Raw genomic sequence first — 25,754 nt, 5'->3', positions numbered from 1 at the left:
TTATGGCATCTGATGTGTTAGCATAGCATGATGAAGTGACTCTCAATGAGTCTGATCTGTTTGTAGAAAAAAAAAAGAGGTGCCACATAGCCCACCCCACCCGCCTTATAAAGTAATAGAGTGGTTAAGGAATATACTAAAAAGAGCCTTACTTGTCACAACCAACAAATTCAAATTAGGGATGGGTACAAACTCAGAACTGTGGGAGCTGATAATATTGAACTTTCCCAGTATCAACATTCTCAACTGAATAACAAGCCAGCCCCAGACCCTTCCAGATTTGGGCAAATTGGTGGAACAGTTAAGCTAAGGTTTTCTAAAACAGACAGACAGACAGACAGACAGACTGAAACATGCACTTTGGATTAAAATAGCCAAACTTGCCACGGGCATGCAGTAATAAAGTTTAACATTATCTGATGTGGATCCACCCTTAAATCCACTCCTGTTTTGAAATAAACAGGTTTAAAATTTTATACTGTTTGTTTATAAATGACTAAGAACACAAGACGATCCTGCTGGGTGGCCCATCTAGTCCAGCATTCTGTTCCAGCAGATGCCTGTAGGAAGCCGGCAAGCAGAATGTAAGCACAATGCACTCTGCCCACTTGTGATTCCCAGCAGACCATTTTTATTTTCATTGAAGTGCTGGGCCCATAAAAATCCTGTTGGTGCCCCTTCTTGAACACCCGGTGCTTGTTGATGGTGTTTTTCCTTACTTCTGATGGCATCTTCACATTTCTGAATCTCAAGCCTGTCTACTTCAGGTCCATCCACTGCTTCAGAACTGAAAAGTTATCTGTCAGCCTCATTGCACTTCCATATCATTTCACTGGGGCATTTACTGGTCGCTGGACCTGATACTGTGCCATGACAGAGAATGGGCACTTCATTTAGCATGTCAGAAACTATACAAAGCTGAATTCTTGCTATAATACCCACTCAAATGTTTGTGCACCAAGGCCCCTGAATGTAACTCTGGACTCTTCCAGATGACCTATTTATTATTCATCCTGATTTGCTTGCACAAAACCTATGGTACACAGAGGTTAGGATATATCTGGTCTTTATTGAGCATTAATTCTTATTTGTTTATAGGACCGTTATAGGCAGTGATTTTTTTCTTAAAAAATGTTTAGGGCACTCTCACTTTGACTCAAGAAAATCACCATTTTATACTTCAAATCGGGCAAAATAAATACAGTAAATGGACAAAAGTACAAAGATTCACAAAATCTTTTAGAAAAAAGCACTGGTTATAGGACAATAAGCATTCATCCTGATTTCCTTGTGGGGTGTTTACATGTCTTCCCATTAGGCTTTCGTTCATCCCAGACTTCTCAGAACATTTCTCCATTACTTTCCAAACTTCTAAAAGTAAAATGAGTGTTTGTCATCACTAAATCATATGACAATATTTTATCAAAATATGTAATATAAAACTAACACTTTCTTAAAGATCTCTTCTGTTCTGGTCTAATCCTTTGTTTTTCTGCACTGACCCATCTGAGCTTTAGGAAGCACAGTGTAGTCTTCTACGAATTGATGGAAATTGTTCATTCCCAAGACCCTGTTGGTCATGCTCCAGGATGTCCAGCACTACCCTTAATTTGGAAAAAATGTTCATTTACAAGCTTGGGTTTTCTGTGATAAAACTGATTATGAAGCCATTATTAGATTTTACCAGTAAAGCATATTTCTTATCAGAAACATAATAATTCTAATAACTAGAGATCCAGCCTTACAACAGACCATTTACATAGCACATTAAAAATAAAGAAGTTCTCTCACTGGTAACTCAGAAAACTAAGTGTAGCTTAGCTAATGCCATTTGTAGACTTTTGTCTTCAGATGTTTGAGAAGCAAGTTTTGTTTTGTTGCTGATGCAGAATTCCACATCTTTGGCTCATTACTTCATTGTGTGTTTTTATTGAGGGAAATACGGTAGTTCTGTTCCTTAACAGAAAGACAAATCTCTTTTGCAATTCTTTACTCATACCTGGGAATAAATTCCATTGAACTCAGTGAAGCTTACTTCTTGAGCTGCTTGGGAAAACAATGGGATATAAATGTAATAGTAAATAATAATCTAATATAAATCAATATAATCTACTCCTTTTCTCTCATACTTTGACCTACATTCAGGAATCATACATCATGATATTATGGAGTGACATAAAATAACATAACATATGACAGTTGCCACATGTGAACATATATACATGTTCCATAAGTGGTCATCATATGCATTGTTGGTATGATGACATTACGGGTACACAAAGTGGATCACAAAAATCAGTCTACTTCCTGTACCCTTACAACTTATTTCTCCAAACCAGTTTTTGGAGATGGGCCCATAAAGTATGTCACAAATTGTGAGGGGTATGGCTAGAAAAGTTGTTATATATGTGGGATGGGGTATTGGTTAAAGCATGGAAAACATGACAAAGATGTGGGAAGGGTTTTTTTTAAAAACACACCTATAAAAGTGTAATATATTCCCATTAGTTCTGTTTAGACTGACTCACACATCACACAGTGCCAGTCTTTGGCTTAGTGCCAATGTGCAAGCTCCCAGATAGGAGCTTGCAGGTGCCACCTTTTTCTCCGGTCTTCTTTACTGCTGTACTGCTCCAATGTAAGCCGATGTTTGCCTTGGAATGCCTCCTGAACATAGGATTATCCAGACTAACCATGAGCTGCAACCAAGGTTTGTTCTTTGTTACAGCTTGGGGTTCATAAAGAGAGAGCTTAACCATGAGTCCTGGTCTGGATTAAACACTAAATCAAACCTGGGATTAGTGTGGTGTGACAGCAGAAAGAACTGGGGAGAAAAAAGGGGCTACAAGCTTGTTTCTGGGAGCCAAGATTTGGTTTAGTACAACTGCGAAGCAGGTGGTTGAATTAAATATTCCTGAAAATACTCAGATGGCCGATTTGTCTAGATAGCATTAGCAAACTGTTGTTTTCGGCGGGCAAAGCCCCTTGTTGTAAGACCTGCACATTATAGTAACAAAGAATCAGAGTATTGTCATTCCAAAAGTTTGCAATATGAAATATGTCACTGAGGAAAGGTTTTTTTTTATTAGACTTTAGATTGACAGGTTATGACAAAACTGTATTCATGTTGCTTGAATACATCTTTTGTCTAGTTTTACATCCTTTTTTACTTGTCTAGAAAATGACATATTGAGGTTTTCATTTGCTTTAACCAGGTGTGGTTTTCTGTATAGGAGATATCTTGGTAGGACTGCAGTTGAAAGCGAATGAACCAGTGAAGCTTGGAAAGGCCATGGCCCTTCTTCAGATGGTAGCGATAAGTTGAAAGACTCATTAATCAACAGCAGAGTCACAGGTGTGGTAGCTTTCCTACAAACTGCCAGCAGACTGTGAAAGTCATATCCAACACACAGTACTGTCAAAGTGGACTTACAAACACTCTTATTAAGCCTTTATCTCCTCTCATTTTTAGTTAGAAAAATGCTATAGTTTAAGGAGGGAAAATTGCAGTTCTTTTTTTATTTGTTTGAGGCTATTTTCATTTCTGTAGGTTACAGTAAATGAATAACTGCATCATTTTACACAGATTTAATGGCTCTTGAGATATATATTTAGGAATTGGTTTACTTAGTTCTCAAAAGAATACCATACATATTTATTTTAAAAAATAACAAGCTTAATTTATAATGTTACTGAACTTTAATATTGGCAGAAAATAGGGGGACAATTGCTGTAGAAACGAGGTTATAGAAGTTGTATGTGCATGGAGCCCAGTGTGAAGCATGCTCTGAGTTCTACCCAGTACATATGAGCTATAACCCTTAGATTTAGGGACTATGTAAGAAACAGCCTCATTGTGAAGAAGCTGATTCTGCAAAAAATGGAAGGCCTGAATGGGATTAGATATAGATTGCTAGTCTTGTGACCTCTTGACCTTTGCAGACAATGAGAAAGTTACCTATAGATATAAAATACTATTTTAATAGTATTATTTGAAATTGATGAACGTAATGAAGTTAGGCCCATTAATTTCAGTGGGTCTCCCCTAACAGTCGAATGCCACTCATAGAATGTGGATACATTCCTCCATGATTTCCATGATTTCTTTGGGGATTGAGAAAAAATAGTGAAGTAGCTGATGGAGAATCTCAGAAAATCTCCCTCCTTTTCTTCTTCCACTCTACTCTTTTTAAGTTTTTGCTAATTTAGTTACTTGTGTCTTATCTGATTTGAATATCCTGAGGCTCGGGGAGGGTACAAATACAATTCGATGAAGCTTGAAGTTTTATGACAAGGTTGGATAGATTGGAGAAAGGAAAGGTTGAATTTATTGTAGAGCAATGTTTTCAAATATAAGGTTTGGGGGGGGGTATTTTTATATTTCAAATAAAAACTATAAAAAAACCAACAGTGCAGTCAGTGACCATTTTAGGCACATCCAACTGACTTGCAATTGACGTGTGGGACCTTTTGAATCCCTGCGTGAAATGATCACCACCTGTATTTGGATTTTGCTCAGTAAACTGATTCTGGTGTAGCATAACGGTTTCTACAGCAACTTTTAAGGATGGGGTATAATGAACTTGTTGAGATGCTGTACACCGTGGGAAAGAAGAATATAATGATCTGCACTTCTACACCTCACTGGAAGGAAGGTACAGTTTTGCTAAGGCATCAGAAAATGCGGAATTAAGAACATAAGAGCCCTACAGGATTAGACTAAATGCACATGAATTTACAGGGTTTCCTGATACTTACTGTTTTTAATGATGTATTTACTCCTGCCCTAGGACCATTTGGTGAAAGGTGGATTATAAATACTATAAATAAATAAAATAGCCCATCATCCTTTTTCACAGTGGTCACCCAGGGCATGAGTGCACTAACCATCTTTTGTTTTGTTTTTTGCCTACTTCCTCTGATACTGGACATAGTATACAACAATCATGACTAGTAGCCATTGATAGTCTTATGATGATTTGTTGAAGCCCCTTTTAAAGCAGACCAGGTCCGTGGCCATCACTACCTCTTGTGGTAGGCAAATCTATAGTTTAAGTGTGTGTGTGTGTGTGTGTGTGTGTGTGTGTGTAGAAGTACACCTTATTGTCTGTCCTGAAGTAGCCTCTTCGTTGTACAACAGGAAAATTCCATTTGCAGAACATTAATTTCCATGGCCCATCTTATAGAATAGAATCATAGAGTTGGAAGAGACCACAAGGGCCATCGAGTCAACCCCCTGCCAAGCAGGAAACACCATCAGAGCACTCCTGACATATGGTTGTCAAGCCTCTGCTTAAAGACCTCCAAAGAAGGAGACTCCACCACACTCCTTGGCAGCAAATTCCACTGTCAAACAGCTCTTACTGTCAGGAAGTTCTTCCTAATGTTTAGGTGGAATCTTCTTTCTTGTAGTTTGGATCCATTGCTCCGTGTCCGCTTCTCTGGAGCAGCAGAAAACAACCTTTCTCCCTCCTCTATGTGACATCCTTTTATATATTTGAACATGGCTATCATATCACCCCTTAACCTCCTCTTCTCCAGGCTAAACATGCCCAGCTCCCTTAGCCGTTCCTCATAAGGCATCGTTTCCAGGCCTTTGACCATTTTGGTTGCCCTCCTCTGGACACGTTCCAGTTTGTCAGTGTCCTTCTTGAACTGTGGTGCCCAGAACTGGACACAGTACTCCAGGTGAGGTCTGACCAGAGCAGAATACAGTGGCACTATTACTTCCCTTGATCTAGATGCTATACTCCTATTGATGCAGCCCAGAATTGCATTGGCTTTTTTAGCTGCCACGTCACACTGTTGGCTCATGTCAAGTTTGTGGTCAACCAAGACTCCTAGATCCTTTTCACATGTACTGCTCTCAAGCCAGGTGTCCCCCATCTTGTATTTGTGCCTCTCATTTTTTTTGCCCAAGTGCAATACTTTACATTTCTCCCTGTTAAAATTCATCTTGTTTGTTTTGGCCCAGTTCTCTAATCTGTCAAGGTCGTTTTGAAGTGTGATCCTGTCCTCTGGGGTGTTAGCCACCCCTCCCAGTTTGGTGTCATCTTAGACTGGAGCTATTGCCATCAGTGCAGAAAAGAATGACCTCTTTTTTGGATAGCTCTTTCTGTTGTTGTTTAAATTCATAACAGACACCCTTTTAAGAAATGACACACTAAAATAATATGGGAATTATCTTATTAATTGTATTACTAAATAACCTTACAGCCATTTATATACAACCAAACCTTTTCCAAAGAAGTGTTAATGAAATGAACAATAAAAGGGTATAATAACTTTTGAAATAATTATATGGGTAATTTAACAATACATTTGCTTAAAAACGGAAAGCATTTATATAATATAAAGCAAAATCTCTGTAAATGCTATGTTGAATCAAAGACATTCTTATTGTTTCTCAAATACAAAGAAATCTTTTTTTAAAAATGCAGAATAGTGGTATCTCTTAAAAGATAAATTTTCTTTTTTATTACTTCCACTTTTAAATAGCTAGCTTAATATTATTCCACATGTGGTTTTATTTTCTTTCTCCCTGCTCCCAATGAAAATAGCATTTCGGCTGAAACCCTGTCCACATTTCCCTGGGAGTAAGCTCCATTGAAAACAATGAAACTTACTTATGTGTAGATATGTATGGGATTGCACTGTTCATATATTTACCTCAACTTTTTTTTTAAGCATAGGCAGAGCTTTTTTTCAGCTGGAACTCACCAGAATTCAGTTTTGGCACCTATCAGGTGGGCACCATTGCCATTATAAGAAACCAAGGGAGGCGTTCTGGAAAAATAGCACTGAACATAGGTATTCTCTTCAGTGCAAAAATTATTGTAGATACCTTGTGATTGTGTAAAACATTTAATGAATTACTTTAGAATTTCAGCTTACATTCACTTGCTTTTACATTTTTAAATGTAAAATATTATTATTATTAAAAGTAGGGCTTTTTTCAGTTGGAACTAACTGGAACTCAGTTCCGGCACATCTCAGGTGGGCGCCATTGCCATTATAAGAGAACAAGGAGGTGTTCATGGTTAGTTCCAGCACCTCTTTTTCTAGGAAAATAGCACTGATTACAAGTAACTAGGAATGGAACTCTCAGCAGGGAAGCATTCTGAAAGAACAGATATGGGCTTGTATTTTATTTGCAAACAATTATTCAACAATTTTCAATTACGTAGTTTCTAAATATAAGGTTTAGATTCTGAAGCTGTCCTGAGCCAAGTCAATAAGCACTGTGCTCTGTATGTGTAAGATGAATGGACTTGTGTGATGCCTACCCCATTCATAATAACTCTTATACATCACACTTCCATGATTTCGGAGTTCTTAGTTTGGCTTCTTTATTGCATTGTTTAGAGATGGCATCTCAGGGATTTCCTAGGATGTCGGCAGTTGCACATCACCTACCCACAAGAGAATTAAATGACCTGCCAAATCCCTAGAAACAGAATAGTTCTTATTTATTGGGACATTTCTGAACAACTCAAGAGCATACAAAACTTAGCAGAAAAGTAGCCTGAAAGTACAAGGTGATACAAGAAAGTAGAACAATAGGTAGAGAGGATTCTTGCATTGAAAGGTCTTGAATTACCCTCGCAAAGGTAACAAAGTTAAGTGGTCCCCAGGGCCACGGTTGGTTTAGTAAGCCAATATACATTTGGGATGATTTGCTAGAGTTTGGCATTGTTGGCAACCAGTAGCTAAAATACACTTGGCAAATGTACACACAGTTTTAACATGGATTTTTAAAAACTTTAACAACTTAATACATTATATTCCTAATTCCCAGTGATACGCTATTTTACATTTATAAGTGCTTGCCAGTGAAAAGTTCTCTCTTCATAATTGCCCTATCAGTAGATCAGAAAGCAGAGTTCCATCAATATGGTTAAAAAAAGTATTTTATTTATAATATGTGTTATCAAACATACTACCTACAGACAAATATTAAATGCATCAAAATGTGTAAAATATTAAACACATGGGAAATGAAGCCATAGATATCGATCCAGTAAGTTACAATCTTTACCAATCTTGGAAGCAAATAATTATTACATTTAGAATATAATGATATTTTAATTTACTTCAGATTTTATCCCCTCTATGTCTCATTCCATTCTGAAAACAGTACAAGGCAAACAGAAAAGACAACAAAGGACACATCTGCCAGGTTCCTCTGCCCAACACCAGACTTTATTCATGATGCGCACCAAAACCCTTCTCTTTGGGGTTTTATTCATTAACTTTATCCATTTTGTAAAATTCGGGCCTAGTCCAAACTTTTCCATTCACTTTACAAAGGAGGTCCATTTAGTTTGAATGTATGCGTTTCCTGCATTAATAAAACATAATGCAGTTGGTGTTCCCCTGATCTTATTGTTTTATTTATTGCTTGGATAATGTCCAACAATCTTCTCTATTTAATAAATCCCATCTGATCCATACCAATATGTCTAGGTAATATTTAATTCAATCTCTCTAGAAAAATTTCTACTAGCATCTTACAATTTTGGTTCAATAGTGAAATAGGTCTATATGACTACCTTCCAAGGATGTTTGCCTTCTCCTGTGTTACTACAATTTTTGCTTTGGCACGTGTTTTTAAAAACCCTAGTTTTCCCTAATGTACTCCTCATACATTATTGATGTTCAGGTATGTTTATTTTTTAGAACTCTGTTTTCAAACCATCTTAATTCTGGCATGTTTTGCTTTATAAATATCTGAATTTCATGCAAATGCTATTGTGGTATTATAGGGGATTTCAGTAACTCTTTTTTTGTGTTGGGTAACCCATGGGAAATACACTTTGCTTAGAAATTTCTCCATTTCTATGAGACTTATATCAACTGAAATAATATGAAGAACTGTGCTGATTTGCTAATAGGGTACATGGCACCTTACAGAGTTATGTGGTAGACACAGGCATGTAGGGGCACTGTTAAAGTGGTAGAAAGGCTTCAGGAACAGGACCATTATACAAATTTGCACAAAATTTCAGGTGCTGAATTACATGTATAAATTTAGGCTGACTTTCTGGTGGAAAGCCTGTCTATAAGAGAGAGAGAAAAGGAGGAAAGAGGCAGGAGAGCCAAGTCTCAGCACAAAAGATTTCATGCTCTGTCCCCCTGGGACCACTTCCTAACAACACTGTTGTGAACATATCTTCAATCCAAAGAAACTTACAGTGTAAAATAGTTAAGGGGTGGAAGGAAAAGAAAGAAGAAAAGAATGCTTCACTTACATTACAGTTTGGAATGAGAGTTAAGAAATACAGACCCTCCAAATGTCCCTATTTTCCAGGGACAGTCCTGGACTTAAAGAAGTCGTCCCAGTTTCTGATTTGGTCTCGGAATGTCCCACTTTGCCTTAGGCCGTCCCTATTTTCACCGGAGAAATGTTGGAGGGTATGGTTATGCAATCCCTGAGCCAAGGAAATAAGTAACTATACAACCTTTAGAAAACATCTAAAGGCAGCCTGTCAACCTAGCAGTTCGAAAGCATGAAGTGCAAGTAGATGAATAGGTACTGCTTCGGTGGGAAGGTAAATGGCGTTTCTGTGCGCTGCTCTGGTTCGCCAGAAGCAGCTTAGTCATTGTAATGGTTCTAGGGGTTACACGAGCTGCCAGAATCTAGCAGCCCCTCCACTTTGACGGGGTGCCCATTTGGGAGTTCTAGCACCACCTCTATGGCTATAGCTGCCTTGGGAGGGTCAGGCTGGGGCACTTCTATTGGTTGCTGGCCTGGCTGCTGCCCCTGCTGGTTGGCAGCCAGGTGTTGTCGTTTCCCTGCACCGGCTCTTCCTCCCCCTTCTCGTCGTGGCCTGCAGCCCCCATCATGCCTTGCCAGGCTTTTCGTTGAGGGCAGACCTTTGCAAAATGTCCCGGTTGCTGACAGAGGAAACACTTCTTGGTATTTTCCACTCCTTCCCCTCCCTTTTCCGACCTTCACCAGCGTTTGAAACTTCGCGCGCGCGCGCGCTACATCAATTTCCATCGGCTCCGCCGCCTGGGAAGGCTCCCTCGGCATCTCCGGAATGCGGTTGTCATGGAAACGTTCCGCCCTTATCTCCCGCTTCTCCTGAGCCCGCGCTTCCTGGCGTACACCGATCGCAAGCACAGTCTTTGTGAGTTCATCCATCGACCGCGGGCGGGGCGCTCGGGACAACTCGTCTTTCACTTTGGGGTTCAAACCCGCTTCAAACAACATTTGCATTGGTTCAGAGTCCAGATCCCACCCGAGCTTGTGGACTAACATCGCGAAACGCGACCAGTAGTTTCTTTTTTTTTTTTTTTGAAAGTAATATTTATTAGTTTTCCAACAATTTAGACACTACAAAAATAAATAAATAAATAAATAAACAAACAATACAATACAATACAAAAACTACATAACCCTAACACATTAAACTAACAAAACAAAACAAAAACAAAAACAGTTTAAAACACATCAAACAATTTCAACATCTTATCTTTCTTTCACTTGGCCTCCTCACACCTCCCTTTTTGTATTCCACTTCTATTAATTGTTTCAGCAATTCCTTTCCATCTTCCTCTGCTTTCTATCCTATAATTATCTTAACACATTCTATCCTTATTTTTCCCTTTAATACTCTATTAATCTATTTATAGTTAATTCCTTAAAACATTTCTACTAAAGCCATATAACTTCATTCCAACATTTTTCTAACATTCATTAATTTTACAATATTTCTGTAAATAGTCTTTAAACTTTTTCCAGGCTTCTTCCACCGACTCTTCTCCCTGGTCTCGGATTCTGCCAGTCATTTCCGCCAATTCCATATAGTCCATCAACTTCATCTACCATTCTTCCCGGGTGGGTAAATCTTGTGTCTTCCAATACTTCGCGATGAGTATTCTTGCTGCTGTTGTTGCATACATAAAAAAAGTTCTATCCTTCTTTAACACCAATTGGCCAACCATGCCCAGGAGAAAGGCCTCTGGTTTCTTCAGTAAGGTATATTTAAATACCTTTTTCATTTCGTTATAAATCATCTCCCAGAATGTCTTAATCCTTGGGCATGTCCACCAAAGGTGAAAAAATGTACCTTCAGTCTCATTGCATTTCCAACATTTATTGTCGGGCAAATGGTAAATTTTTGCAAGCTTGACTGGTGTCATGTACCACCTATAAATCATTTTCATTAAATTTTCTCTTAGGGCATTACATGCCGTGAATTTCATACCTGTGGTCCATAACTATTCCCAGTCAGCCATCATTATGTTATGTCCAACATCTTGTGCCCATTTAATCATAGCTGATTTCACCATTTCATCCTGAGTGTTCCATTTCAACAGCAAGTTATACATTCTTGACAAATTCTTGATTTTTTGATCTAACAATTCTGTTTCCAATTTTGATTTTTCCACCTGGAAACCAACTTTTTTGTCCAGATTGTATGTCTCCATTATTTGATAATAATGGAGCCAATCTCGTACTTTATTTTTCAATTTTTCAAAAGTCTGCAATTTTAATCTGTCTCCATCTTCTTCCAGAATTTCCCAATATTTCGGCCATTTGGCCTCCATATTGAGTTTTTTCTGTGCCTTTGCTTCATTGGTGACAACCATCTTGGGGTTTTCTTTTCTAACAAATCTTTATATCTTACCCAAACATTAAACAATACTTTTCTAACAATATGATTTTTAAACGCTTTATGTGCTTTTACCTTATCGTACCACAAATATGCATGCTAGCCAAATGGATTATTGAAGCCTTCTAAATCCAACACGTCAGTGCTTTCAAGAAGCAGCCATTCTCTCAGCCAGCAAAAAGCAGCTGATTCATAATAAAGTTTAAGGTCTGGCAGGGCAAATCCATCTCTTTCTTTGGCATCAGTTAATATCTTAAATTTTATTCGAGGCTTCTTGCCCTGCCAAACAAATCTGGAAATATCTTTCTGCCACTTCTTGAAACAGTCCATCTTATCCAAAATTTGCAATGTTTGAAACAAAAACAACATCCTTGGCAACACATTCATTTTTATCACAGCAATTCGGCCTAACAATGATAACTTCAATTTTGTCCATATTTCTAAATCCTTTTTCACTTCAATCCAACATTTTTCATAATTATCCTTAAATAAATTCACATTTTTGGCAGTCATGTTAACCCCTAAATATTTCACTTTCTTAACCAATGTTAGTCCTGTCTCCTCCTGAAACCTGCAACACCATCATGTAATTACGCTGATGTTCCTCCAACTGCACCTAATGCTTGCTCTTCTTCTGTTAGTGGTAATGGTGACATGTTCACTGGGGGATCCAATCCAAAGGATAATGCTGATATATCCAATATTCCCCTGTTTGGTGATCTTCTGTCCGATGCTCTCTGCTCTAGTCCTCTATCTGATGATCTTCTATCCGATGCTCTTGGTTCTTTTCCAAGTCCCTTCTGCAGATCTTCTTCGTATTTGTACAAAAACTTTACTTTATCTTCTACTGATCTTATTTTTATTTTCCTTCCTTTGAAACTGAAAGATAAACCTTGGGGAAACTCCCACCTAAAGATGATTTTATTCCTTCTCAACAGGGCAACAATATCTCCGTAGTTAGGCCTAAGATCCAAAAGGTATTTCGTGACGTCTTTAAAAATTACCACTCTTGACTGTTGTACTTCTAGGTTCTTCTGGTAGTGCCAACCCAAGATTCTATCTCTCTCTTCTTTAGTTCGAAGGGTGATCAAGCAGTCTCTTATTCTATTCTTCTCTTTTTTCCCTCCTCTTCCAAGTCTGAAGGCCCTCACAATTCTAAACTCTTCTTGACCCAAGTCCAAGTCCCAAAAGTCAGCAAATTCCTGTGTGAGAAAGTCTGTCAAGCTTTCCTTCTCCAATTCAGGTAGGGCTCTGATCCTCAAATTCGTCTGTTTTTCTTTCAATTCAATCATAGCAAGCGTCAACTTATGTTCATCAAGTTGCCTCTGTAGGGCTGGGACTCTCTCTCTCTCTCCAGTTGTGTTACTTTACATTCAGCAGCAACGGCTTTCTCCCTGGCTTCCTCCGCAGTCTGCCGTATCAAAGTGGATTCCTGTATCAATTTCTGGATGGTTTCTATATTAGTATTCACCTTTTGTCCCAGATTATTTATACTTTCCGTATTTAAGTCGATTTTAATAGTTGCAGCATCCACTTTCTTATTAAGCTGTTCCAGTGAATCATTTATCTTACCTAATGCAACCGCTAAAACCTCTTCTGTTGACATTCCTCTTGGTTCTGAATGTACTGATGCAGAAGCAGCAGCAGAAGAAGCTGGGAGGCCTGGTATTGAGCCTCTCCTGGGTTGCTGCCGAGTCCTCCCAGACCTTAATGTTTTTTCAGCCGTTGACTGATCTGTTTTATCCTTTCCATTTGCCATAACACTTAAAAGATTCAAGGTCAGTCCCAGAGTCTCACAGTTTTTTATCTTGCAGCTGGAAATTCCCCTAGCCCAACTCTTGTAAAGCAACCAGTTTCAAAGTCTTACACTAGGGTGAAACAGTTTCTATTTATATTATTTTATATTAGTCAATAATGTCCTCTTTTAAACACAGTCCAAACAATCAAAAGTTAGTTTCAGTTTTCAGTTACTTTACTCCTTTTTAAAAGCAGCCGGAGACAGTAGAAACAATGTATTTCTCTTATTTAGCTAGCTGTCAATGAACGTTCTAAACGCTGTCAATGAACATTCCGAAAAGCGTCAGTCCTGCTAGCAGCCCATTTCCAGGGTCAGAGCGGCAGTATTTTAGCTCTCTTCGCTCTCTCCTGCAGGCATACTCAGTCCACAACTTCCCCCCCCTCTTCTCCTGCCTCCAAGGGGGGGGTTTAATGTTCTTTACTGATGGAAATTTAGTCTTTTACAACAGACTTTCCAAGACTTCAGCTTGCAGCCTCATTGCTTCAGTCTATTTACAAAAGGGGAAAGGCGGACTTCCTGTATTAAACCTCCCCGTTACAGTACCAAATTAAACATTTAAAAATCCAATTCTCCCGCTTCAGCTCCACTCACGGGTAATTACGGGTAATTACTTTGAAGTCAAATTGTCCACAGGAAAAAGTCAGCGCTCTCCGGCAACAGCTATGCGGCTTCGCTCCGTGGAAGAAGCAGACAATTCGAAGTACCGCACCGCTCACCCCACGTCGCTCTGGACCCCCGAAACCGGGTTTCCCTGCGAGTAGGGGAGGCGCAAAGGGTGCCCGCCGAATCCCACGCTCTCAGGCTTCTCCCGCCTGTGATTTTTTGCGGGTCTCCGCCTTCGCCATGGCGGCCAGACCCAGATTCCCACGGGGCAAATTCCTCCCGATCAGAGGAATTCCGCCATTACCGGAGGCACCAACCCGGAAGTCCACAAAACGCGACCAGTAGTTTCTGACGGACAGGCCCCCCTGCTTGCACCCCATCAGCTCCCGCCGTGTCACGCTTTGCTCAACCTCGCTGGAGAACATCGCGTCCATTCCCTGGTAGAATTTCTTAAGATCTTTCAATGCATCATTCTGCGTCACCATTAGGGGCCTGATCCATTCGCGCGCCCCATCCTGCAGATGTCCCACAATGTAAGCCACCCTCTCCCCGTCATCCGCAAAGTCATTTTTCTGCAATTCCAAAGCATACTGAATTTCCGTTCGGAAGGCATTGTAGTCTTGGGGCTTTCCACCAAACTTGTGTACCAGCCCCGGGACCTTCCTCCCTATCGGGGTGGCTCTGACCTGTGCATCCTGAGCCTGTCTCTCCTCCAGCCGCGCAGACAGGGTAGCGACATGTGCCTCCAGGTCTCGGTTCCTCTCGACCAGACCTCGCACCATGGGTTCTTGCTCTGTCTCTCCGGCCAGCCCTGTTTGGCTCATCGTGCTGCCTCTCCGGGGCTGCGCACAAGCAACGTCAGGGACTGACGGATTGCTGTAATGGTTCTAGGGGTTGCTCGTGCGTAAGCCGGTGCCAACACCTGGCTGGGTTGCCTGAGTGAACCTTTTCTGTCAGGAAAGCCACTCATCCGTGGCTGTCTCAATCGCTGGCAGAATCCGTCAGTGGGCGTTTCTTAAACTTCTTCCAGCAAAGAAGCTCTTTGACACCTAGTCTCCTCCTACTCTCTCTGCGCGAAAGCCTTCTGCGCAAGGAGGGCGTAGGCAGCGGAGGACCCTTACTCTCCCCGCTGGTCCCCGGCAAGGAGTCATGGGACCGCCTCGCCAATTCCCCCATCTGCCCCCCTTCTCCACTGGTGCTACGCTGATTCTCTTCCCCAGAAGATGGGCTGCCTCTCCCAATCCCAGGACGCTCTCTGGAATACCTCTGGAGCTTGCTCTCTCCCTCCGGCACTGATGGCAGTTCCCTGACCGTCATGCTGGCCACATGACCCGGAAGCTGTATGCTGGCTCCCTCGGCCAATAAAGCACGATGAGCGCCGCAACCCCAGAGTCCTTTAACCATTTAGTGCTTTTAGATTGTGAATGAATTACTGACTGAGATTTAGGAAAGCAGAGCTAGCCAATGAGACAAAGACTATAATGAAACATGTATAAATAACTATTGATGTTTTTAAAAGACTTTTCTGTTGCTCTTCCTGGGAAGAGAAGTTTTTACTGCCTCCATAGAAAACAATCCAGGTATACAGAATTTTAGTGTAGCTGTGACTGCATAGCAGATGATCTCTCTTACTCATGTCATTACATGCAAGAATGTGATTGTCTTCTAAACTTTAATTTTAAAAAAAAAAAAATTACTCTGTTAATGCCAATGCAGATAGTCAATCATTATTAAAGCCATGTTGTAAGGGGCAGGATTGTGGCTGAGAGATTGTGAGCTACATCAGCCCTGCAAAGTAACTCAGGGTTGTTATATCCATTTGCTGAAGGGAGAGGAGGTAATGTTTGATGATTTATTGTGCTTTTATTTTTGTTGAAAGCCACCCAGAGTGGCTGGGGCAACCCAATCAGATAGGCGGTGTACAAATAATAAAATAATTGTTGTTGTTGTGTGTGATAATCCTGAACTGTGATTCAGGGTCAGTAACCTGGTGGGATTGTTGTTGAATGGTGAAATGCAGTAGAGAGGGGATTGTGAAGTTTTAGCAGCTCTAAATGACTATTTGTCATGATTGCAGTATACTACCTCCAGGATTAGACAGAACATGTTTCTGAATGCCAGTTGGGCAAGGGGTCAGGTAGTTAGTTGCACTTCTTCAAACAGCTTGTCCACATCCTCAAGCCTCAAAGATTAAAACTGATACAGTACAGATGGAACTAACTGTGTTCTGGATGCCTCCATTGGAATTGCTCCGATAAGACTTAGTGTGGCATGCAAACCAGGAATGAGTCTTTATAGCATTTTGACCTCCGATATGCTTGGCTGAGATTCAGCCCCAGCACTTCTGAACAATATATCCAGAAAGTGTTCTGGGTAGTCATTAGAAATGCTGGGAGGTTTTGGTTGTCCATGTGAAAACTTCACCTTCTTCATTGTGACATACAGTAATCTGTTCTAGCAGTGGGGGCAGGCTGTTTGTGTTGTCCAGAAAGGCCTAGGAAAAGTCTGCATGAATGCTTAGTGCATTGAAAAAGTACCTGTAGATCTATTCACATGTGCAATGTTGTGGTTCCAGGAGCTGGGCAAGATAACTATTCTGCTTTGTTTTTCTATGAAAATCTATAACTACTTACTGGCACTGTTATTATGTGTTATTAGTTATTTTCTAGCTATGGCATCTTATAGTTCAATAGCTTCTGGTGTTTTATATTATACTAGTTTTCATCCTGGCTGCCATTGGGAAATCTCTTTATCCCCCCCCCCCACTCCAAAGTTAAATTGTGTGAAGAGAGAACTTTCACACACCTGAATTCTATTCTATATGTGGTGTGCTGTGCTCTCTCTTGGAATGCTGATCACTCTTTTGAGGCAGACTTCATGTTTTGAGATGTGTGATGGATGTAATGGTGTCTCCTTTTCAGACTTTTCTAGCAATTAAGAGTGCCTTAGACTAGATATGTACAAAAATGTTAGCTGTCTTTCTAAGGAAGTATTTTAACAACTTTGATACCTCTGTCCATAAGCAAAGCCCAAACTTTAAATTTCTGACAGTGTGGAATATACTCAACCAGGTATCTTTCCAGATTATCTGATAACAAACTATTACATTTAGTTTGGAAAATTAACCTATAATCAATTAACCATATTCTATATGCACAGAATTATACAGAAACCTTGTCTTGAACATTTTACTTTTTAAGTCTGCCATCTTGAGTGGGTGGTATTTTTGTTCCTGAATCACTTGAGTGCTTTCATAAATCTCTCTCCTTGTTTTTCCACTGATGATTGTTAGTATGTGATTTCTGTGAAGTTCTGCTACTAAAATAGTTCTTGTTTACCTGACATTGCAATAACATAGTTGTTGAACATTTGTTCCAGGATGTCTATATTACAGTAAAGAAAGAGAATATCAAATACTGATCATTAGAGTCAAAATGATAGAAGTGTGCCATTCCATAGAAAATTGTTTCAAAATCTTTTTGGATTTATCTAATGTAAATAAATGCAATAAATTGAATAAACTATTTGAAAACATCAGTGATACTACCTTGACTATTATTCATTGTTTCTCAGTTTGGTCGTCATATAGTCTCTTGGTTGATACAATAGCTGGGTGAAATTGTTTCTTTTATCTCTGTTTTTCTGAAATGACTGTAGAAAAATAACAAATGTTTGATACCATTTTTTGTTTTGCACATCAGCATTTACCAATATTATTTACAATTTTGTAATACAGAAACTCATAGTTCAGCTAACATTAATTGGCCGCACAAATAAATGTAAGGGAAGATATGATGTTTGTTAACTACTCTAAGTTTCAAGTTTTTTTATTTTATTTCTGTGCATTCAGAATCTATCAACAAAAATGCGCTGTTAGTTTACCCGTAATACATTTGTGAAGCACTCAAGTAATCATCTAATTTTGAAACATATATACACTTCATTTTCACTCTACAGCATTTGCATTGGATACTTTGGCTATCTTTTCTCTATAGTTTTAAATGTGTGGGAACATTAGATGAGGATCTTTTTTATATTTAAATGAGTGAGCTTTCTGTCTAGCAAGTGTCTCATTGTCGCAATGTCACTACATCTCAAGATTTGACCTTTTGCACCATATGGATTCATGATAGTCCACGTAGTTTTACAGACCAGATTGCTTTTGTCCCCCCGCTAGAGGGTATCAAAGCCTTTTGGACAGGAATTTTCAAGTACTGATAGATTTGAAAAAAAACAAAACTAATTTTTTGCATATTCTTCGCACCGCCAGATGTCGCAAAGGCTTCGTTGATGAAATGTTTTTTATCCAAAATGTGGCACTACTGGTATTGTGTTTGAGAGGGCATGACAGGTCACTAGATTGTCCTTCAAACGTTTGATTTACACATTCACGAATAGGTCAAGTTGAGAAGATAACCACATGTCTGACATGGATGTTACTACCATTTAGACAACTGGTGCAGTTACGTTAGTCAGTAGAATCCCTATTACTCTGAAACTATAACTTAGTTTCCCTCTTCTTCTTTTAAAAAAATGGCTACTAATATTATTCAGCTAAAAAGGTATATCTTTTGAAATTAGATATTTTATAGATTCATGTTAAGAGTCCCGTCCCCCCCCAGCTACTATTGGCTAAAATGTATAGGCCACAATTTTTTATTTTTAGTTTTTATAAATCTTTCTGAGATGTATTGCAGAATAAATTTGCAGAATAAATAAGTCTGTGTTACTGTGTATGCATAATTGACAGTTCAACAAGTAAAAATTGGGAACATGAATTTGATTGATTATTTTTTTATTGAAATGGAATGAGAATGATAGTGGATAAAGTGATCTTCCTTATTGAAAGAAAATATGGTGTTTTTCAACATGTCTCCAGAAGGAATGCAAGGCCTGTCAAAAAACTGAGCAACACATTATATCTCTTAAAAGGTGAATTAACATAAGTATGTCACTTAGTTTATGGATCAAATTTCACCCTTGTCAGTTTTATTCAGAATATAATAAACTTTATATTGTAAAAATAGTGTTATTATATTATGTTTTGAGAAAGGATATTCACTGAAATTTATTGCAATTAAAAATATATTTACCTTAACAATGTCAGTTCAGCAAATTGTCCAAAATTTGTATTCATATACAGAACTTTGTTGAACTCCTGGTACCTTTAAGTACTTAAAATAAATGATCAAATAAGTGATTTCCCTGTGTTTTTGTTTAATGTGCTTTGCCTGTGTATGTAGCAGCTGTCAAGATAAACTTGACACGTGCATCACTTTTAAGTCAGTTATGATTCCTCCCAAATAAGCTGAGCTTTATTCTTACTAGTCTTGTTTTTGTATGTATAATATGCTAATTGTGCAAATAGTTAATATTAATTTATTGAAGCTTCATCACAATGTATTTGATATTGCCACATTAAAATCAATGGATGGTTTGTTGTTGAATTCACAGCAGCAATGTTGTATCTTAAATTTTATTAACCAAAATTGGTTGATAGTTGACAATTTATCTACATCTATTTTAATTTTACTCAGGGCTTATGTCTCCTAGTGCATTTTACAGGGCAAAACCATATTTATCTATATCTATATATCTATATAATTATTTGTACTGTTTTTTATAGTGTTTTTATTGTTGTACACTGCCCTGATACCTTTTGATATGGTGCTATAGAAATACTTTTATACATAAATATTATATAGTCACATTTAAGATTGCATAAGCTATAATTGTCTGTACAGTCAAACAAAGTGGAGTTATTCCATTTGCATATCTCTGGGTGTACACGTGTGCACATATTACATGGTCATCCTTATCCATAGATAGGGATAACTAGATGGGGATAACTATAGATAGATAAGTAGATGATAGATAACTAGATGATCATACTGACCCACTAACTCGCTTACTTTAATAGCATTGGCATTGTTTTCATTTATATTGAAAATACTGAGTGGCGTGCAACATAGTCATAAAAGCACAAATACAACAACCAATTTATAAAAGCAATAACAAAGAACATAATGCATGTATATTCTGCAGTATGTGTGAGAAATGTGGTGATTGTTGACATTTACCAGTAATTATCAAGATTTGAATAAACTCAGAGAGAAATATCAGAAAATTTAGCATTAAATTTAAAGCTGAGTACTTTCAATAAAAAGTACTCATTTTTGCAATGTTATCTCATTTAAGTGATTTCCTAATAAAAGTTGTTTTTCTTATTCTTAGTATAAATATTAAAAGCAAGGATTGTGACTTAAACATTTCTGACATTTCTTGCTGAGCCACTTAAGGAATTAAGAGTCAGTTGTCAGCATTCACTCCCATTTCTGACATATACCATGTTATATTCATACATAATGTTGATGTGCACAGCATTAGATGCGCTTTGATATACATAGTGCCAAAATATGTACAGGCATTCAGAAGTTTTATGTGCATGTAGGAGCAACACTAAATACTAAAAAGAGGCAAACAAAATATTTCTTAATAGCAGATATCTGAATGTGTGGTTGTAATTTTATTTTATTTTTTATCACTGTGGCTCTAATCCAGAGGAGGCATCTGGTGGTGGAAGGGGTAGTGGCGATTTTTGCTGCTTCTCCCTACAGTTTCCCATATTGTTCCAAAGCATCCTCCAGCCCTCAAGAACATATTTTCTTAGATGGGTGGGTGGCTTCCAGGGGAAAGAAATACCCTTCTGCCAACAGGACTCTCCACTGGATGGGAGACTGTCACTAGCATTTTAAATTAACAGGTTCAGTAGAATACTTACTTTATTTTCCCCTATACATGAAATAGGTTGTTGATGAGTGGCACTTAACATCCATAATACCTGAATGTTTATACATAGATTAATTCTTCTGTATTTTGATACAAGGATTTTTGACTGCTTGATTTAACTATCATGTTGCTATTGCATATAAACAGATGAGCATTGAATTTATTTAACTATTCATGGTGTATGATCTCTCATTTCTAAATGATTATGGCATTGAAATGGTTAGAATATATGTATAGTTTATCATGTATATTTGAAACATTATTCCATATGATATAGACCATGGTAACCACAAAAGTGAAAGTTAGCAACTTTAAAAATGTGCACAAACTTTTTCTCAGCTTTGCATAATTTTACAGTGGGTTGGGGGGGGGATTTTCAAAACCTTATTTTGTTTTAAACTAAACATTGTACAGGATCATACAAAATGTTGCACTTTTGGATACTTTCAACATAATGTTACAGTTGATTGTGTATTGCATTATTTTGAAGCACATTAATCAAGAAGATATTGTGTAATCTGGAAAATATTTATCTGAATTTAATTATGACACTCTAACTGTATGAGTATGGGTTTGGTGGAAATTAGAATTTCACATAATGAAAGCCTTAGTGTGGTAACAGCATATAACCATAAGCACACCTTCATGGAAGTAAGTCCCACTGAACTCAGTGGGACCTAGGTCTGAGCATAGGAGTGAGCTATAAATATTGTGCTTAGCTAAAAGGTGGATTTAAAATTAATAAGAATGAATCTTTGATTTCTAAAAAGCTATTCTAGTTTTTGTTTTTGTTTTAAAAATGTATCCCCTTTATCTCACAGAAGGGCACATTGCATATTTGGTTATTTGGTTCTATAATATTGTTACCTTGCTTGAAACACATGGCCTCCCTTGATATACAAGGGGGGGGGGAACTGAATCCATTTCAATAAATTAATAGGGATGAGAATCCCAGTCCATCCTTCTTTTCAGAGGTTCGCATACATTGTAATGAAATGCATTAGGAGTTTTCTTCACTTGAAATCCAAATGAGACCCATTTTGGCTCACACCCTTGACAGTCTCTTTTATAAGCACTGCTGTCTCCTGTTCATGTGTGGGCTTAGTAAAAAGGCTTCCTTTGTAAGATGCACAGAGACAATATAATGCCACGAAAAACGAAGGTGTCAAAACACAAAGTTAGAGGCAATCTAATCAATGCCTCCTGGTTTTGCCTTTGAAAGCTCTCTTCATTAAAACTCTTTAATTGTGAGGCTTATCTGGAGGTAGAGCTGTTACTTAATATTTTCCAGTGTCATTCTTCGGACAGTCATTTGTACCTTTTAAATGTATTTTCAATATTCATTGTTTAGTAAATTGGATGTCTTATTAGCATGGTAGTAGTAGAATGACTTTCATTAGAATTATTTGAGGTAATGAGATACAAACATATGGTATTTATCCCCTCCCTCTGACAAAAAAAAGTTGAAGAGCTTTTAGACTACACTAGGATAAAAACAGTGTGAAAAAACATTTTTAATGGATATGCATTTTTTAAAAAATGCATTGTCATTTATGTTTCCAATCAACTTGTGATCCCATCAATAATGGTGTAATTAAATATGCCAAAGTACATAACTTACAATATATCTAAATATAAATAACTGCAATTGAGTTATACGTCTTCCATTGCAGAGTTTGTTTTAAAACAGTACATTGTGTGCTATTAATATTATGTAAGTAAATATTCTTCCAAATTAGTCTTTCATCACACTTGTGTTTAATAATAATATTATTATTTGCAGAATCTGCTTTACAATTTTTCAGAAGAAAGTGTCGAATCCCTGTTGCTTTATTGCATTACAATTAGGATAACTAAATAATTATAAAATAGGTGGAAATGCCATACAAAGCAGAGTGGATTTTTTTGTGTAGGCATAATTTAAAAGGAACAGATTCATGCAACTTTGACCTGATTTTTCAGAGCCTAGTATGGCGAGTACAGCTGCTCTAGCTTAGTAATTATTTGTGATAGGTTGTTTTTGAGTCCCATATGTATAAAAGCTCCAGGCCCAACTATCTCATTTGTTGGCACACAAACAGATTCTTCCAGGTGCTGAATATTAAATTTTAATATATTATTTAAATATTAAGAGAATTATAGTTTCAGTAATTGTATTGCTACAGCTGTACTACAAAATATGGCCGTTATCAGCTAGGAAGGGTGCATTGGTTCAAAATACTTCATAGAAGTAAATATTTGAATTATTATATTGGGTAATGTTTCATGTAAATTAAATTAATATACTGTACAGTTATTTCAGCACATAACCTGTATAAAAATAATATTGTATATGTTTATAATAAGATTAGAAGTACTGAAATCATAGTATTTTCATTTTCTTTTGTGCAAAAGACCAGTCTGAGACTTGCATATATTAGTATATACTGACTCATAGTGAATTTGTACATTAAATTATAGCATTTATAACGGCAAATTGCTATGCATATATTGTATTGTGTAAGCTTTTTTGGGCACAAGACTTTAGAGGCTTCCCTGCACCTACAAACATAGGTCCAAGTGCACAATACACTGGGTTTTCAAGAATACTAGGGCAGGGAAAGACCCTTGATGTGTGTCAACATTCTTGGTATGAAGTCAGGAAGGAACCTGGTGGATCTTTAGTGGAACCTGGTAGAAATTGGTGGATCAGCTAAAGTGCATAGGGTAATGGACTGAGTTGGTGGGTCCAACACTGCTGTTAATATCAAAAAAGTTTTGTTAGGTCAACTTTGAAGTAGTATTTAATATAGTTACTGACTTCCCAGATATTGATACTAACTACCTCCTAGAACACATTTTTTAATGTAATCATGGGTGGATGGCAACCCTAATAACACATTAAACGAGTCTACTTCTGCTTTTTTCATTCTCACCCATGCAATTAATAGAATCATAGAATTGTAGAGTTTGAAGTGACCCCGAGGGTCATGTAGTCCAACTCCCTGTGATACAGGAATCTCAACAGTTCTGAAATCTGAAGTAGCTGTCCTCACTGACATGTAACCATAGGCTGGGCATTACTTACATTTAAACTTCAAAATATGTGAGACATACGTAGCAAGGATGGAGAGATGGATGGATGGCTGGCTGGATGGTGGTAAGGCTGTGGATGATGTGGCTACTTTGATTTTAAGGTGGGAGAAATTCCATTTTAAAAGGCAAGGGGAAATGCAATTCTGAAAGAATATGTGTTGGACCCAGACCCAGAAATTCACTCATGGGAAGTCTGGATCCAGTTCAATATCAACAGCTTTCCAGAAGTGTAACAAGCAGATTTGTAGTTTTTATCTCTCCAGTTCTCCAAAAGACAAATGCTAGTCCACTTATTGGGGACTGAATATATGCCGGCTTCTATAGGCTCCCTGCATAATTATAATATGGAATGAGGAGGGGACAACAGCATATGGTTGCACCTTGTTTTCAGAATTATTATTTCAAAAGGTTATAAGCAAAAGTCATCCCCCAATGAACCTATCAACTTCATTTCTAAAATAATTTACTCAAAAAATAAGCTATCTTTGTTAATAAGACAGTGTCCCATATTTTGCAACCCCTCTGAAACAATTAAACTCCCTAGAGCATAAGACTCTTAATCTCAGGGTTGTGGGTTCGAGCCCCATGTTAGACAAAAAGATGCCTGCATTGCAAGGGGTTGGACTAGATGACCTTTGTGGTACCTGCCAACTCAACAATTCTATGAAATTGGTATGATGAGTCTAGTTGGCATATTATTAAATACTCAAGACCAGTCCTCCTTTGAATCTTTCTGTTAAAATCTCTATCCTTTTTCTTTTAAAAAGAAAAAGGTAGGTCTTCACTATCCATCAACAATATAGACATTTTACTTATATGATTATGCAAAGAACCGATTATTAATAATTTTAAGTATTTTAATTTTAAGTATTTTAACCATAAGTTATGTAATAATATGCTTACGTTGAAAACACTGAAAAATAGGAGGTCTGACTCTGAACTACCACTTCCGCATGCAAAATTATGTAATTATTCCCAATTTATTGGTGAAAGCATGCACTGTGGCTTAACAGTTTCAAATTCTTTGTAAAAATTGTAACCCACTTTTAAATCACTCTTACATCCCAGCATGTAGCCTTTATATGTAATGAGATTTTGGAGTCATCCTTGAGTTGTATGGAATCACTCATAATGCATAATACCTCTGATTTATGCACATAAAAAGCCTATGTGAGTAGACCCTGCTGCTGCTCAATTCACACCTTGTGGATTTAAATCCAACGGTGATATCTTTTTGCTTGGTATCCAAATGCATCTTGCCCAATGTCTAAGTCCACTTGTACAATGGACTTCTGCCCAAACATACTGAACCTCCCCTTTCTCCTCCTGCAGCTGTCTAACGCCCCCTCCCCCCCCATCTGCTCTGGAAGCTTGAAGCAGAATTGGTAGGAGCAGGGCCTGCAGGGAGATAGAGAAGAAAGGGAAGTCCTGTTGTTTCTGATGACGATGTTGACTCTCACCCACTATTTTTAAGCACAGGCATTGATTTTGTGTAATCTGCAGTTCACAATGGAGAGTTTGCATTCTTGAGGTTTCTCCCGCTTTATGTACATTCTACATTCTAGGCAACTGACAATTTCATTAGAACTTAGTTTGGATAGATCTAAAGGAAAATTAATTAAATAAATAAATAGAAGTGCAATTCAGCATGCTATGTTTGAGTTTCTACAACAATTCTGAAACTGCTTTTAATATAGACAATGTGTGATCGGAATGGCTCAAGACTGAAGGGGCTGAAACAATAACACCAAGAGAGACATGAAGGTAAACTCTTGTTTCTCTTGAAACAAGTTAGCTGGAGCTCAAACAAGTGGAAACAATGACTAAAGATGGGCTTAGTGAGTTTTATACACATAAGAAAAGCCCTA

The 25,754-nt window shown here is 37.9% G+C and overlaps 1 protein-coding gene across 5 annotated transcripts in view; it reads left to right on the top strand.

Moving 5' to 3' along the window:
- Positions 1-25,754, top strand: part of KIAA0825 — a 195,725-nt gene that overhangs the window by 96,600 nt on the left and 73,371 nt on the right. The window contains exon 21 of one of the 5 annotated variants that reach the window (XM_080972315.1): positions 25,584-25,650. The exons of 3 other annotated variants lie outside the window; for them this stretch is intronic. In XM_080972315.1, the coding sequence (XP_080828441.1) occupies positions 25,584-25,614 (31 nt within the window). In that variant the 3' untranslated portion in view covers positions 25,615-25,650. Of the gene's footprint in view, positions 1-8,137; positions 8,308-25,583; positions 25,651-25,754 lie in introns of those variants that run through there. One more of the 5 variants, XM_080972314.1, reaches the window with a different exon arrangement.

The sequence above is a fragment of the Podarcis pityusensis genome (assembly GCF_964106645.2).
Source record: "Podarcis pityusensis genome assembly, chromosome: 11".
NCBI lineage: Eukaryota > Metazoa > Chordata > Lepidosauria > Squamata > Lacertidae > Podarcis > Podarcis pityusensis.
This window is presented reverse-complemented; position numbering and strand designations above follow the sequence as displayed.